The sequence below is a fragment of the Eubalaena glacialis genome, chromosome 12, assembly GCF_028564815.1.
Source record: "Eubalaena glacialis isolate mEubGla1 chromosome 12, mEubGla1.1.hap2.+ XY, whole genome shotgun sequence".
NCBI lineage: Eukaryota > Metazoa > Chordata > Mammalia > Artiodactyla > Balaenidae > Eubalaena > Eubalaena glacialis.
In genome coordinates this window covers 31,619,131-31,637,134 of record NC_083727.1, presented here as the reverse complement: position 1 = coordinate 31,637,134, position 18,004 = coordinate 31,619,131, and the positions used below count along the sequence as shown (strand labels likewise).

The following is an 18,004-nucleotide window of genomic DNA, read 5'->3' as shown; positions in this document are numbered from 1 at the left end:
CCCACTTTTTGCTGCCCCATGAAATGTAAACAGGAGGCCAGTTGTAAATGCCTAGCCTGGAGCCCATCTATCTCCTGCCTCAGATTGATCTTGGCTACATTAAAAAAATCACGTGGAAGGATACTTAAAAATACTGCTGCCTTTGTCAAAAGTCCAGAAGATTCTAATTCAATCAATGTGGAGCCTGGGCTTCAGAATTTAAAAACTTAAAATTAAAAAACTACTTTGGGTGCTTCTAAGTTTACCCGGTACAAAGAACCATTTGCCAAAGGTATTCAAATATGTTTTTGTTCATTTCTGAACTTTTAAAGACCTGGTAGTTCATTGTGGTCCACGGAAAGAAGTCTGCAAGACCGTGAATTAGATTTTCTCTAAAACTTAATTCCTTCTGTTACCGCAACAAATGCAGATGCTTCCACTAGTAGGTCTGTAGGTGGAATTGGTGAAGTGGGGGGCATAGTGGATGGAGAAAGTGATGGGAAAGAATAGCACAAATCCTCAAAGCCACGAAAGGAAACATGGCTTTTATGCTGCAGATTTTTTCATGAAGGGAGTGCACTTCAATAACAGAAAAAGGGATTTAGCTACAATTTTCAGAAATATTCTTAATATTTATGTCATTGTATATTAGGATAGATTCATTTCCTATTTCTTTTCATGGTCTTTAGGGTTGGAATAATTTGAATAGTGGTTTCCAAAGAATGTACTGCAGTCTACAGGATTTTTATAACCTTTACACTAAAAGAGAGTTTTCAAGCTTTATTTGATTAAATAAAGGAGGTTATCATAGGACTAATGTTCTGTTGACTTAAAAAAAATGTACAACGTGAGAGTTGCGAGTTAAGTTTTATTTGGGGCAAAATGAGAACTGCGGCCTGGGAGACGGCGTTTCAGATGCTTCTGAGAAACTGCTCCGAAGAGGCAAGGCAGGGAGCCAGTTTATATAGAAGTTTTGTAACAAAGGGCAGGTAGTCTGAACGTCAAAAAATTACTGTTAATTAAAGAAAACCAGATATCTCAAGTTAAGGAACTTAGCGCTTTTCTATGTATGGGACAAGATGCAAGAGTCTGGGCTCACTGAAATCATTCCTTTGATATGCACCTCAGCTGTCTGGGGGCCAGTATCCTGTGTTTTCATATCCTGAGTTTCCTCAGGGCTCACCGCAGGAAGTGGCTGCAGTCTGATGGCTGCTAGATGGCAGATATTCTTTTCAGCCCTGGGTTTCCTCAGGGCTCACCGGCTTATGTTGGAGGGTTGCAATCGTTGATGACTGTGACACCCTTTGTTTACTGACATGGCAGAAAATATTTCATTTATCAGTTCCATGGAATCACACTTAGAGAATTATTGCCTTAGGGCCTTTTAAAATAGAAATGTGTAAAACCCACCATTTATTAGAACTCTCTTTGGCCACACTGCTACTAATTTAGCTTCTTTCATCAGAAATCAGTAACCTCCTCTCAGCATGAAATATATGTATCATGAGACCATTCTCGTCTATGTAAATAAGAAAGGATCACGTTTAATTGGTCAGTGAAAATTACCTTGGATTTGGGACTATAGAAGACTTGGGTTCCAGTTCCACTTCTGGCATCTAGTAAATGTGACTTGGGACAAGTAAGTCACATAATTTAAATAATCAGAGCCTTACTTTACTCATCTTACAAAATAGGGATACAATGTTTGTAAGGGATTCTGTTATGTTTGACATGAGTTAATGCATGTGAAGACATGTCAAATTGTGAATGCTCTAAAATGCAAGTCATAATTATCACATGATTAATACTTTATACAGATTTAGCAGAGTTGGAGTTTTTATATGGTTAAAGCACATGGTTAATATGTTAGTTTTCAACAGTGACAGGAAGTTTATATAAATGTAGAAACTTTCTAGAATTTTGGTAACAAGGTGTTTTGGTTTATTTTTAAAGAAAATCAATGATCATTGTATTAAAATTTGATTATTGTATTATTCTTGTTACATATATTTTGATTAGTATTTAGTAGAAACTATAAGGAGAGAAAGAACAGTTGTCTACAATGTACTAGAAATGAACTTTCATCTCTCGACACTATTGTTCTTACTTTTTTCCTCTCTCTTGATTGCCCAATCACTAAAGAGCTGTGCTCTTCCCAAACATTTAAAAGTCAGTCACAGCCACGTAATTCATACAGTTTCTCTTTGCCAGACTAGAAAAAGGAAGGAGTTCTACCATTTTCTAGTAGAACAGGTTTATACAGCTAACAGAACAATGGATTCTATGCTGAGTTTATCAACGGAAGAACCTGTTATGAGAAACACTGTTAAGAAATACAAAATAATTTGTATTGTAAGTACATTTTAACATTTTCGTCTCTGTAGCTTTGTGACAAATGGTAGGGGTATGACTTCCTGATTGTATTTGTTTGTGTTGCTATTTAAATGTAAAGTTTTAAGTGATTGTGTTCAGTTTTATCCCTTATGACAACTCTAAAGCAAAGTGAATGACATTTTGCAAATAAGAAATTTGAGTAACAACAAGTTAATATTTGATCAATCTAAAAGGTTGGGATCTGTGGCAGAACACTTAGCAGCACTGATTTTACAATGATTATAATTATATTTATCTCCCAAGTCACCTTTTTTAATTTTTTTGCATGAATATTTTAAGACAAGAGAGTGAGGAATTAAAATCACCGTGTCTTATATTCTTTGTTGGACTCTTGATTTTATCCTATTTTACTTCACTCCTAGAGATGGTCTCTTTTTCCTATTTTCTCTTTCTTGTTCCCTTATATGGTAAGATCTTCCCTGTCCTAAAACAACAACAACAATAACAAAACAAAAACAAAAATAAAAAACTTTCCTTGACTTGATTACAGTCTCTTTTCCTTTTACCATCAAACTTTCAGCTCTAGCCATTGTCTCAATTTTCTCACCACCCAACCATGTTTTGTTCTCTAGCTTTGTTTTTACTGTACTCAAGTCACCTCCTCAAAAGTCAGCCCTTCTCCCCTGTCCTTCTCCTGCTGAGTCTCCTAACAATAATACACAGATATTGTGGAGTAATTTCTCATTTCGAATTCTTCTCTCCCCTTGCTTTCATGATGGCATTGACATTCCCATTTTTATCACTTTTCTCCTTATCTGCTTTATTGGCTGATTTATCTTTCTTCTCATTTTGTGTTTCACCAAACCCTAACTAAAGATCTTTTCTTTAGGAAATCTCACCTTTTTTAATGGTTTTAAGAGCATATTCTCCACCAAGAATTCCAAGTCAGCCACTAGTTCTGACCTCTTGCTGAGTTTCTATCACACGATTCCAAGTGCCTGCTTGCTGGCTCCTCATCCAGCACCTTCCTTGTAGCCAAAACCATTTGCATAGTTTTCTCACACCTATACCGCTGCAGTTTTCTCCTAAATTCCCTACTTTTCTTAATGTCATTGCCATTCTCTCTGTCACGCAAGCATTGTTTGGAGGAGTAAATGAAACAGTGTGTATAAGTATTGAGCTCAGTGACTATAACAAAGGAAACTCTCAAGATATTCTATTTATTCATTATTCTGGGAACTTTGGCATTCTTTTTTAGCTCTTATGCCATTTACTATATTTATCCTACCTTATTAATTCAGGGAATTATCAACTCCTGGGGAGCAAAGTCTGTTCATCGTTTATTTCCCTTCGTTGTATCCTTTTAGTGGGTTGTTAGTACACGTAAACAGAAGCTCAATAGTTTAAAATCGTAGCTTCAAAGCTACCCTATTTTTTCTAAATTTTAGTAAAAGTTTTATTTAAAAATTTTTTATGTATCTATTGTGTTTCTAGCATTCTTTTTTCAGCCAAGCTAAAGCCAAATGTTGGTTTCTCAGTGATTTCTGGAGTCCAAAGCACTCCCCTCTCCACTTTGTAGATAGCATAAGATAGTTTAAGATATATTTGCACCTTAATATCAAGAAGCTTATTCAGAATTACATACTTAAGAGTCAATGATTATACAAGATTAAAAATGAACGTTTTTACCCTTGAGGAGATTACAGAATAATGTGGAGAGCAAGTCATAAATATATGGAACAAGTACAAAATCATTAAGAAATAGACATGAAAATTTAACATTACAAAGTTTTAAAGTATCCTAAGGACAGCTAGATGTTTTCTGTTTTTCCAGCAAGTTTGAATGGCCAAAGGACCAAAAATAAGATGTAAACTGAGATATAGCCGAAATGTAAATCTATGACATATGAGGTTTACCATAGGAAAGTTTCCCAGTGCTTTGTTGCTTTGTAGCATTAGTAGCCTTAGTCACCTGTGGCTCTTGAGCATCATAATAAGGGAAAAAGTGCTAATGATGTTATTTAATAACTGTTTATGTTTACTTTTCCCTCTCCATCCTCTCCACTGAATGAATACCTGCTGGAAGGTCACTGACCCTTGGGCTAATTTTGAGTCTTCATATAAAAATTGTTTTCACAGTATTTTAACCATATTTTCCCAATCACTGAATTCTCTTCTATTGTAAAAATTAGGTATGTTAATTTTCAGTTGATTTTCAAAAGGAAAACAGACAAAATCTATAGTTTATGTAGGGTTTTTATTATCTAAGCAAATTTTGATGTTGGTTTCTTTTCTTTTATAAAAGTGATTTTTTAAAAAAACATAACAAAGTTTATTTGTATTGTAAAATACTTTAAGTAAACTGTGTACCTGTTGCATTTGTATTCTTTATGGTGATACATATTATTTAAGCTCTATCATCCAGTATGCTTATCATTGGACTTAATGGATAGGGAAAGAGGTCAGTGGGAAGAATTCTCTTTAATTTATATCACAGTTTAATTTCAGTCATAGTATAAAGTCCATTACACTGAAGAGCTTTGTCAGTAGTAGTGATAATGAATGACATACACAATCTTTGATCACGTGACTTCCTGGTTACCCTAAAACATCTGTTTGCACTGCGGATCAAAGCAGATAATTTGCTAGTTAATTATTTGGACATTATATTTTTATATGTTAAATATTCTCATTATTCTCTGATGGTCAGAGTGGGAGAAAAATACCCTGCTTCCTGGGAATGAGGTAGTTAACGATTTCACAGTTTTGGAATGCTTTTAAATAAATGATCTCCAAACATGTATCTAGTTAAGAAAGGAAAATGGGCAAAGGTAAATGGCCCCTTGGTTTCATTTGTACTTTAACTCAATTTGGGGTTAAACTAACTAGGACTAATGTATTTGAATTTGAAGATCTGTAATAAATGGTATTTTAACATTCTTCCCAAACCTTTCTTACTTAATGCCTGAAAATAATCAGGCGTTAAATAAAATTCTGTCCCCTTATCATTGTTGGATCTGGTAACGCGAAAAGCTAGCAGGCTGTGCTCCCTTAACAATCACCAAGGGAGGGCGGTTATCTGGGTCTTTGTATATTTTAACAAAATGGTAAAAGTCACATTTCTTTGGTCATAGGTTCTTCTCACTTTGTTGGTGGCTGTGTCACTTGCGTTAGGCCTGGTGGCTGGACTCAGGCAACAAGAAGAGCAAGGTACTCCCCTCAGCATTTTCTCAGAAACTTTCCTTCTTTCTTCTTTCTCCTGACCTTCCCTGTTATAACCTGGACTCGCCTCCTTTCTAGGCTAGGCTAGGCTAGGCTCCCCTTTCTCCCATGCCCCACTTATCAGGAGCCCACCTCTGTGGTCAGCACTCTCCACTGCCGCTTCTGGACCTTCCTCTTTGACCTCATCTCCCTGCTTCTTTGAGATTCATATCATTCCAGTATTTCCCCCTTTTCCTCACCTTCATAGAGGACTTTGGTAACTGAATCAAAGATTCCTTCTCTCCCAGCTCCTACTCTAATCATTAATATCCTATGATAAACTTGGCTTCGAAAGTCTTAGTTGCTTCACTCCCATGACTTCCTACCACCACTTTTGTACCTTGATATCACGTTAGTATTACCCCATCCCAGAAATCTCACCATTTCTTGGTTAGGCAGTGCCACTTTCTTGAAATGTAGTGCACAATAAAAGCTTCACATTTTTTTCCTCATAAGAAGCAAAGAAAAAATAGGAGATCCGTGGCTCAAAGTATCAAAACACCTCACATCCCTTTTGCCATATCGCATTAGTATGAACAGTAAGTAAACCGTTTGCAAGTGATTCAATAAAAAGCACTTTCTATAATCTTACTATGTATTGTTTTGACACTTTTACTAAGGGAAAGTATGAGGTCAAGTGTTAGATAATTTATTCTCCTTTTTTATCTGGTTGATTAACTTCTAATTTGACTCCAATGGGGAAAGTCTTCTCCATTAGGAGACTCTTGGTGAGGTTAACTGGCAATTTTCCAATTATGTTTTCACTTAGTAATTTACAAACACTCAGTACCCCTGCTGTAACATGGGAACACAGTGGAACTGAAAAGATGGGCATTGGCTGGAAAATTACTGTCTTTTCTTGGTCACTTGGCTGTTGTGTTTCTGAGCTGCAGTACCAGTCCTAGATCTAGCAAATGTTGGCAGGTCATTTTGGTGGTATTATTCTGATGTTAGTGTGCACAGGTGGGCATCATTTCTTGGTTATTTCATCCCGCAAATCACATAAATTAATTGCAAAAGGCATATCGTAATCTCTGCAAAATCTCCAATTATTCCAGCTCTTTCCCTCCCTTCCTTACATTAGTACAGCTACTGACTGGCTCCCCAGTCATTGTTCCTTATTCTCTTCCTTTCATCTCAGTCTATCAGGGCTTGTGTGGCATCACTCTCCTCTCCCTCCCACCCAGTGGATTGGTGTTTAACGCCAGCCTCTTTTTGCCAGCATCCTAACATAGTTACCCCCTCATTCTTCCACCACAACTGTTTCCTAAACCCCAACCCTTGATCATCTTAACCATTCTCTGCTCCAATTAACCTACTTTTCATAGGCAATATATATTTTTTCTAGTGTGAGTTTTTAAACTAGTTTTTCTACTTTGAGTGATAAATTTCTCATTTTATGTGCACATTCTTTTTACCTGTTCTTCAACAATTGAGCACTGACTCTGTGCTAGACACTATTCTAATTACTGGGGATATAGTGATAAAGGAAACAGACAAAAATCCTTCAAAGAGTTTACATTCTAGCATGGAAGACAGATAATTAAAATTGAGCAATATATATGTAATATGATAGGGAAAGTGCTAAGGAATAAGTAAAACTGAAAAGGGGAACATGAAATATTGAGTCAGGGTGGGTGGGGTGTGTGTAATAACTTTTGAGTAAAGAGCTAAAGGAAGTGAGGAAGAAACAAGGATATTTTGGAAAAGAACCTTCCAGGCAAGAGAAAATAGCAAGTGCAAAGGCCTAAGGCAGGAGCTTGCCTGGCATGTTCTATTTAAAGAATAACAGGAGATCAGTGAGCTAGAGCTAAGAGGAAGGGTAGTCATAAAATTAGATCAACCAAAGAGGAGTTGATCACAGAGGGGTTGGTAGGTCAAAATAGGGCCTTTGGCTTTCATTCTGAGTGTGATGGGGAGTGACTGGAGGTTTTGAGCAGAGGAATGACATGACATGCTGTGGTTTGCTTTTCAATATGATCGCTCAAGCTGCTGTGTTATGAATAAAAGGCAGAGTGAAACCAGGAGAAATAGAGAGACCAATTAGAAAATTATTGCAATAATATAGACAAGCAATAATATAGACAAGCCATATGTCTTGGACCAGGGTGGTAGCATTGTAACTGATGAGAAGTACTTGGATTCTGGAGATCTTTTGATGTAGTAGATAGATTTTATTAACAGATTGGATATGGAGTGAGAAACAGAGGAGTCAAGAATGACCTCAAGATTTTCAGCATGAACACCTGAAAATATGGCATTTCCATAATTCAGATGGGGAAGGCTATAGAAGGAGCTGGTTTGGGAAGAATAATCAGGAACTCAGTTTTGGATATGTTAAATTTGAAATACCTACTAGATGTCCAAGTAGAAAAGTCAAAAAGTAGTTGGATATATAAGGCTGGCTTTTGGGGGAAGTTCTGGCTGGACATGCAACATGGTGGTTACCAGCATCATACGTGGGATTTAAAGCAATGTGACCAGGGTATGCCAACCTTAAAGGATTGGAAGATGAAGGGGGGAGAACACAGAAGACTAGGAAGGAGGGCCAGGACTGTGGGAGGAAAGCCAGGTGATTGTTTTGCCCTGAAATTCAGGTGTGGAAAATGTTTCAAAGGAGGAGAGTGAATGTAAAAATGTAAAGACCTTTTATGTAAATGGCATATAAACTTTTCCCCTTACTTTCTCACTGGACTTTGTAGCTATCTAATTGCCATGCATGCACTTACTGTTATGCACCTATCTACTTAATACATAGTGCTCTTTGGCGTGTATCCAACATGCCATTTGACCTATGCCCTCTCCCAGAGTTGCTTTTAGGAAATTTGATATCATTCTGACTTGTGATCCTGAATACATTTCTCCTGATCTATCTCTGGCAGCTTTCCAGATCTCTTTATCCCTATTGATCCCTTGGTGTGAGTTTTGCTGTGAAATTTGGTGAGCACCTTTGACATAATAATGTTTACTCTTCAATTCTGGGAAATTTTATTATGATTTCTTTAATAATATCATTTCCATTTTCTTTGTTTTCACTTTTCAGTACTACCTCCCTGTTTCAAGGTCAACTAAGTAGTGGCCTTAATTATATCTGCAAAGTTCCTCTGCCATGTAAGGCAGTATATTCACAGTCTCGAGGATTAGGGGATGGAATCTTCTTGAAAACCATAATTCTGCCTACCACACCCCTCTATTGAGTTTTCCATTACTGCTCTCATGTTTTTATTTCCAAGAGCACCCTGAACGTGATTTCCCTTTTTAAAATTATAGTTTACTTTCTTATTTAATGGATGCGATTTCTTTTCTGAGCATCTCCATATCAGTTGTGTGTTTGTGTGTGCGTGAGCATGTGTGTGTTTAACTCTTCTGCTCCTTGCATTATTTCCTCTTCAAAAGTTTTTCTTTTTTTCTTGTTTGTTTTGGTCTTTCATGTTGGATGCTATCCTCAAAGGTCTGGTAATCATCTGTTCACATTTAAGAGTAAGACTTGTTCACCTTTTTTTCTCATTATGGCCATCCTCCATGTCTGCTGTCTCTGTGATGAAAGCAACTCCTCCCAATTTCTTCCAAATTTTGAGCCTTCTATTCTGAAATGGGAGGTGGGGTGGGTAGCTGCTGCTTCATATCCAAACTTTCAACCAATTCCACTACATTTAGCCTCTGCTTGTCCCTCCTACCCTCTCCTTATGGCCCCTGGTGTCTCTGAGTCTGGGACCTCTCTGGAGTCCTGGGGAAAAATCACTCATTATGTATTACTCATTATTTATCACTTTGCACTGATGAGTCATACAGTGCAATAAAAATTATCTAATTGTCTGTCCTAGTCTGTGCTGGGTACTTCTTGTGCTTGCACCATCAAGCTATGAGACTTCGGATAACTTCTAAGCACAGATTTCCTTATTCTTTCTGCAGAATTCTTTCTGCAGGAAAGCTGCAGGAAAAAATGCTTTAATGCTTCACATAGAGGACTAGAGGGCTGCCGGTGTGACGTGGGATGTAAAGGCCGAGGCGACTGCTGCTGGGACTTTGAAGACACCTGTGTGGAATCAAGTACGAATCCTGAGAGCAAGTTTATTAGCATGTTGGTTGTGCTATCATTAATGCATGTGCAAATGCTCACCTTGTGTATTAGTTTGCTCAGGCTGCCATAACAAAGTCCCACGAACTGGGTGGCTTAAACAACAGAAATTCATTTTCTCACAGTTCTGGAAACTAGAAGTCCAAGATCTAGGTTTGGCAGGGTTGGTTCCTTCTGAGGCTGTGAGGGAGAATCTGTTCCATGCTTCTCTCCTAGCTTTTGGCGGGTCGCCAGCCATCTTGCGTGTTCCTCCACTTGTGGCAGACATAACTCAAAGCTCTGCCTTCGTCTTCAGATGGCCTTCTCCCCGTGTCCTCACAGTCTTCCCTCTGGGTGTGTCCACGTCTGAATTTCCTCTTGTTGTAAGAAGAATACCAGTCATACTGGATTGGGGTCCACTCTAATGACCTGATTTTAACTTGATTATCTGCAAAATCCTTTTCTAAATAAGGTCACATTCACAGTCATGGGGGGCTAAGACTTCAACATTTTAGGGGAGGGACACAATTCAGCCCATTACACCTTGTAATTCAGGATCTAGTATTATCCTGACCCCCCCTTCAGTACTAAAGATAGAATCCACACTTTATTTAGTTGAGGTTGAGGAATAACAGTCTCCAGTAGATGAAATGTTGTCAAATTACACAAGTTTCAAGGGAGTTTTCTCATGGCTTATCATCTTATTTAGTTTCATTTTTAGTGGTTCTCAAATTTCAGGATGCATAAGACCCCACTGGAAAGCTGGTGATCCTTAGCGATTCTGATGCCAGCAGTCCACAGAACACAACTTGGGAAACACTGTTCTTGAGGCGGAAGAGACAGTTTGCAATATTTAATTTTCTAAGAAATCAAGGAGGTGGTGGGGGGAGGTGTCTAGTGGTTCGAGGAGAGAAGATTAGGACAGTACAGCTCCTTACATTATGCTCTCTGAAAAGGGCAAGAAGGAGGGTATAGCCTAGTATGGATAAGATCTGTACTCCTTTTAATTCATCTCCAGAACTCTTTTCTTTCTAAGTACATAACATATAATTAAGAATGAAGAACTCTGTGCATGACTGAAACACACAGCTGTCACCTAGCCAATGCATTTGTCTGAGCACAGGGGCTGATGTTGATTTTAGCCACTGTTTCCTGGCAGGTGGCCCTAGGAAGCAGTCTCGGTCCAGCCTCTTGCTGTTGTTAGCACTGGGATTTATTGAAACTGATCTCACATTAAGTGCCTAGCCTGCGAAAATATCAGAGGCATGGTGGGGAGCTGATCTACCTTTCTTTCACTCTCAGCTGGGAGGTACCCTGCCCGCCTACATTCTTACAGACCTGACCATGTTCCTGTTACTTCTGTTGTCACTGCCACTTCCTTGTCTGTCCTTAGATAAGGCTGGGCAGGCTGCTCTTGGGTGGCAACAGTCACTCAAGGTTAGTAGTTCTTTACCATTGGAAGTTCCTACCCTTGGGTGGGAATAGGACAGGTGTTCAGAGTTTCTCCAAACTCAGAGGTGTACCTGATAGGTAGACCAGAGCTGCAGCTTATAAAGCTACATTTCTCTCTGCCACCCATGCCAAACAAAGAAAAGTGGTGGATTGCCCCTTATTCGTATTATGAATTTTCATTTATGAATGCAGATAAACCAAGAATTTGACCATAGGATAATACAAGAAGAAATGCATGGAATTTGTATTTTTGTTATTGGATGCTTAAATTAAGTTGTATGCTCAAAACCGAATTGTGTAATTTTCCAGCTCGAATATGGACGTGCAATAAATTTCGTTGTGGGGAGACCAGACTGGAATCCAGCTTTTGCTCTTGTTCAGATGACTGTTTACAGAAGAAAGACTGCTGTGCTGACTATAAGAGTGTTTGCCAAGGTAAGCAGGTGTTGACCCATTTGCCTCCGTGAGTTCAGTGACCCTAGAGCTGGCCTAGGCTGCAGACATTAAAACAAGTCAAAGAATTTTTAGCCACTCTATGTGGAAGAAAAGACCCAATGTGTTTACTGTGGGAAGAAATGGGTTTTGTGCACGATAGAGGAAGGGAGCTCATAGCAAAGATATTATAGAAGAGAAGAGAAAAGTTAACATTCCACATGTTCTGTAAAGCAAGGTCTTTTTCAGTCCAATGACTATGCTAGACATTCTTGTGGTTTGAGACACTGGACGGCAGATCCTAAAGTTAAAACATCACAGAAGAGATTCTTTGGCCTGAATAGCAGTTAGTTAAAGCAATGTGATTGTAGAAACAACTATGTCCTCAGTGGTTTAATGACTGATTTAGGACTGGCAGGGAGGTAATGCAGAGAGCCAAGGTTAGAATCCAGGTTATTCAACGCCTGATTTCACCTGCTTTGCCATTTTATAAGTGATGTAGATTTTTTAAAAAATCACCAATCCCTCTGCACATCTGATGAGACTTAGGAAAAACGTACATATACACATAGCAACAAGATTGCTTCAAGCTATCAACCCCTTTTTCCTAGCACCACACCCAGTAGAGTTAACTAACTTACATGTGTAATATTTTTAGACAAAAAAAGAGATTAAGGTGAATTTTGATTTTTTTTAAATAAGAGGAAAATGTTATAGTAGAAACATTATTAAGTATAGTCCCTCAGTAAAAAATAGGTTTTACACTAATAGATGAATCAGTTTTTATGCAAAATATAACTGAAAATCCACTAAAAAGGGCAACCAGAAAGGAAAGTAAAAGCCTGAAATGGTAAGTCTGTTTTTAAATAATAATTGATATTTAATAGTGAATATTGTGTCATTAAAAATCCCCCTAAATTCACAAAGGCAAGTGTAGTTTGCAGTTTGCTTATTTCTCTAATAAGTTCATTGAGCATAGTGCCTCTGAGCTTTGTGGTCTCCTGCCTTCTGTCCTAATTTTATAACTCTTAACTTTTTATCTCAGTAGTGATCCTCAGGTCATGTGGCAAATTTTCTCACTGAATTCATTGCACAACATTTCTCGAATTTAACAGAAACAAAAGTAATTTTTATAAGCAGTGTTGAAGTTTACCTTTACCACTAATTAACCACTTTGATGGTGTTCATTGAATCATTTCAGTTTATTTTTTAAACAAAGGTAAATGTTTTCTCACTCTAAGAATTCAACACTTTAAGATGTTAAATGGTTCTTGCCAAAATTGTATCTCCAGACCGTAGTTGGAGGGAATTTGAATAATTTTTGTGCAAGAAACCAGCTAGTTAACTTTTATATTTTAAGTTCAGAATTTTGAAAAGAAGTATGATGAATTTCTAACATATGGAAAGAATAGTGTGTTTAACCATATGTCCATCACCTTGCTTCAGTAGTGATCAACTCGTGCCCACATCTTGTCTCATACCAATACAGTATGAATGTTAAGCTGGCTCAGAGGATTGAAGAGACTAAGTATACCTAGAACTGAGAGAATGTTGGAATAAAATCACTAAAGATGTAATTTGTGGTGGGACACAAATGATTTGCTTTGCTACAGGACAATTTATCTGCTATCAGATAAGAATCAGTTACACTGCTATTAGTTTTCTACCAATTAACTGCTACCCTTACTAAGTTGTAAAATGAATAAGTGGTAAAGAATAAGCTAGATAAAGGTATATACTCCTAGGTAACTAGATAATCCATAGGTGGGCTTTTTAAATAATTCCCAGCATGACATTAAAATGAAGTTTAATGATCAGTCCTCCTTTTGCTTATTTTCAAGTTTTGGGGTTTTTTTCCTTAATAAAATACCTCCAACCTCTCTTTGAAAATTTTAGATTACTTCAAAGTAAATCCCAAGGTTAATATCATTCATCTATAAATATTTTCAGTATGTATCTAAAAAAGATGAAGATTTAACAAAATTAGAAGATCATCAATATATCTAAAAATGTCTTCAGTAATTATTTATTGTTAACAAATGTCCAATCTGTGTTCAGATTTTTTTGTTTTATTATATTAAAAAAATATTTGTTTGAAGTAGGATCCAAACAGATTCCATACATTGCAACTGGCTGATATATTTCAAGTCCTTTAAAAGTGGGTTCTCCCTTCCTTTTTTCCACCCCATGCAATTTACATGTTGGATACATGGAGTCACTTGTCCTGTAGAATTTTCCAGTCTGGGTTTTGCAGATTGCATCCTCTGTGACTTAAGCAGTTTGTCATCCCCTATATTTCCTGCAAATTGGTAGTTAGAACTAGAGGACTGTTCAGATTCAGGTGTTTATCTATCTGTCTATCTATCTATCTATCTATCTATCTATCTATCTATCTATCTATCTACCTGTTTACCATGTACCCTTCACAGGTAGTGGTGTTACTTCCATCAAGAGGCACATCTTGTCTGCTTGTCTCTTTTTTGGTCATGTTAGCCATTGATGATCATTGCCTAGATCCATTAGGGGTTGCAAATGATGACATTCATATTCTATTATTTCTACTTCATTAACTAGTAGGAATGTTCTATAGACAGAAACATCCATGGAGTGAGAATTTTTTAGTTACGATCTTAAAAATTTGTTTGTTTGATTTTCCCCATTTGATGTTAATATCAATTATTCTCATTGGCTATTTCTCTTTTTTTTCATGCTTTCTTTTTATTTTTCTTTAGATTATATACCTATATTTATTAAACTCATTTTTCCTAGCAGTTGGGAAAACACTGTCCTTGAGGGAAAAAACATTATTTAAAAAAGAAAGAAGAAATTGTCTCTTTCCAATTAAAGGAATTCCCGTTATTTTCTTGGTAAAGATGGGCTTCCTGGTATTCAGTTAGTGTAGATTACTAATCTGTGCAAATCGCTAGAGGCACTGACCTTGCCAACGTGTGAAGTAGCATTTAACATGTTCTGGAAGAATTTCGTCTTTGGAGGAACATGAATTAAGTCGTTTGGAAAGAGCATGTCCATTGAACATTGGTTTCTCTTTTCTTATCTAAAGATTTTGATCTTATGCTTTTCAGGAGAAACCTCATGGGTGGAAGAAGAGTGTGGCACAGCCCAGCAGCCTCAGTGCCCAGAAGGGTGAGAAGGACACAGGCATATTTATTCTCCTTTAACAGATTCTCCTTTAACAGGCACGCAGGAATGTAGCTGAGAGGCAGGGTGGAATTTCCCCCACTCTGTTTACATCTTAGAACAAAACAGTTAACAAAAGATTAGATTCCTTGTGGCTTCCAACTCATAACATACTTTCATTTGCTTTATTGTTTAAAAAGCATTTTTACATTAAGTTATTATATTCATATTTTACAACAATGACTTAAAAAATGGTTGAAATATTTGTACTAACATCCCAAGGTACTACGATCAGGATTAGAATTTAGATCTAAATGACTCCAGCCAGGACTCTTTTCTATTATCATCCTGGCACCTCAGATTTATTCTCACTGAGGGAAGGGGAGGAGGATTGTCTATGGATGGCCTCACAGGGAAAGATGGACCTTGAAGAATGGATGAGGAGAACACTGCCAGATGGGCACGGGTGATGGACATGTGAGGTCCTCCTCACCCCACCCTTGGCACACATTTCCTTCACACGTTTCTGATGGTTGCTCCCTGGACTTTGCCCACCCCTGGAAACGTGCCCCACGTCACCTCCCAGTCAAGGTGGATTTCCCCTTTTCCTCTAGTTGTCCCTTCTGCCCTTTACCTGCTACACTCTTCTGGCCCAAGCAGTGAGAGGATGACAGTGAGATAAAAGAAGGAGAAAGGAATATCTGACTATAGAAAGAATTGATGGAGACATTTTTAGATAACGTTATTTCGTTAAAAAAAAATGTGTGTGTATAATGTGTCTGTTTGTATATCATGTTACTTTGGTTTACACCAGTCCTCAGATCCAGCTGCCCTCTTCAGAAGCTTCTAGGTAGAAGAGTAAAGAACTTAGAATAAAAAAAAAAAGACTTGAGTTTTAGTCCTGGTTTTGCCTGTGGGACTTTGCACTGGTAACTTCCCTAAGCTTCATCTGTAAAATCAGAATAATAGTAAAAATAATAACAACGACAATAATGTGCCAAGTTCAGAAGATTTCATATGAGAATTGAATCAACATCCTGATCACATAGATGTATGGCCCTGGTTTTTTTTTTTTTTCCACGCTTAAAATTTTTTTTTTTAAATAGAGGACTCTTCTGAGCAGTTGTAGACATACACACGTACAGATGCATTTATATTTCTTTTACCCCCAAACCTGAAATCATGTGAACAATGTGTCAGACTTTATTAAAATCTTTGGAAAGACCATTAGTTCAGTGTTTTCCCTTGGTGAGTGACCAGCACCAAGCCCTCCATTTGAAGCTGGGAACCCTGGAATTCACACCGCCAATTATGCAATACTAGAACACTGGGAAGCATTTCTGGCTGGCTCAGCTGGTGATCTGATGTTACCCTGCAGCATCAAGATTGAGAGACCTTATAGTTTTATCCTAGTTAGTGCAGATGCTGTTCTTACAGAAGTGTTTTTTTAAAAACCCCCTACCCTGTTTTTAAGCTGCATGGTTATTTTGATGGCATATTTATAAATATAAATTTAAAAATCAGCATTATGCTAATGACTTTATGAAAAAATAAGTATTTTCCAACGCAAATTGCAATATGTCACTTTAATTTCGTGATGAATTTTTTACACATTGTAGTTAAAACAGCCAAAATTTTCCATTCTTATTTTTTGAGGTGTAGTTCATATACACTGAAGTGTTCACACTTACGTGTACAGTATAATGAGATTTGGAAATTCAGAAATCTGTGTAACCCACAGATACAGAATATTTCCATCTCCACAGAAAGAGGTCACGTTCGGATTTTCATCACCATAGATTCTTGTTTTAGAACTTCATATAAATGGAATCATACCATATATCCTCTTGAGTCTATTTTTGTGTTCTGTTGTTTTTTGCTTAACCCAATGTTTTTGAGACTCCTAAATGTTATTGCATGCATCATTTATCTCACATGGGCTTTTGCAACGTGTGTTCTCTGTGCGTAAAACATCGGTCCCATTCTTTTTTCATATTATTTCTATTTGTTCTTTAGGGGTCAGTTCACATGTCATACCCCCTGGAGAGCCTGCTCTCACCTTACAAAGATCGAATCTGACGTCCTCCTATGTACTTGAATAGCATCCTGTACCCAAATCTAGTCATTAACCACTTCTGTTTACTTCTCAATTTCATCCCCTAGATAAGGGCTGCAATTCCTTCATGCCTTTATTCTGTGTCTGGCACAATGTCCGACTCAAATATTTGTTAAATGAGTACAATAAATACATGTTCTGGGAAACCAAATACACAACCTCCAGACTCTCCTCACAGTTTCTTTTACAATGTGCAAATAGATGGCTATGCTAATATTTTTTTCTAGCTCTACTGAAACACATTGAAAAGAACTGAAATTATTTTTCTTACTTTTAGCTGGTATCAGCATTCAGAAGTTTCTTTACAATACTACTGGGCCTTTGTCAGAATTTTAAAAGACAAATTCTAACCAAATTTCTTGAAAACTTATGTTCTTGTTCAAAAATTTAGATGTGAAACCGCTTGAGCACTGAGTTGAAAATTCCTTTTGGCATTCTTATTTTCATGCACTATGTTTGTTTTTGTTTTATTTTTGGCCACACCATGTGGCATGCAGGTTCTTAGTTCCCCGACCAGGGATCGAACCGTGCCTCCTGCAGTGGAAGCAAAGAGTCTTAACTGCTGTACCACCGAGGAAGTCCCATGTGTGCACTAAGTTTGGAATTTAAGACAAACTTACTCTGTTAATAGTTGTTATTCACAATAGCCCTAAACTGGAAAGTATCCAAATGTCCATCAGCAGAATGAATAAGTTGTGGTTTATTCATTCACTGGAGTTCTAGACAGCCATGAGAATGAATGATCTACAACTATATGCAAAAATACAGATGAATCTCAAACATAATGTGAAGTAATAGAAGTTAGACACAGCAGAATATATACTGTATGATTCTGTTTGCATATAAATATAAGTAGAAAAATAGACACAGCTAATCTATGCTGTTAGAAGTCAAGACACTGATCGTCTGTGGTGAGTGTTTTGCAGAGGTTGGTGACTAGAAAGGGGAACGAGGGAAGGATTCTAAGTAATATTCTGTTTCTTGATCTGGGTGATGGCTACACAGTGGAGTTCAGTTAGGAAAAATTTATGAAACTATACATCTCTGGTGTGTGTGTGTGTGTGTGTGTGTGTATAAAATACAAATAAAATTTTAGAAGTGAAAAAAGATATTGAATGGAAAAAAGACAGTCTCTGACTATAACCCAGAAGTTACCTTTCATCATTGTAACTTAAATACTCAACTAAAATGAGACTGTAATGCTTTGGAGGTTAATATTAATATCCTGAGATATT

The 18,004-nt window shown here is 37.3% G+C and overlaps 1 protein-coding gene across 1 annotated transcript in view; it reads left to right on the top strand.

Annotated features, from left to right (window-relative positions):
- The window catches only part of ENPP3 (ectonucleotide pyrophosphatase/phosphodiesterase 3), an 88,496-nt gene that overhangs the window by 19,650 nt on the left and 50,842 nt on the right, over nt 1–18,004 (top strand). Inside the window, exons 2-5 of the mRNA XM_061206787.1 lie at nt 5,448–5,523; nt 9,487–9,624; nt 11,393–11,518; nt 14,599–14,659. Coding sequence (XP_061062770.1) covers nt 5,448–5,523; nt 9,487–9,624; nt 11,393–11,518; nt 14,599–14,659 — 401 coding nt within the window. The remainder of the gene's footprint in view (nt 1–5,447; nt 5,524–9,486; nt 9,625–11,392; nt 11,519–14,598; nt 14,660–18,004) is intronic.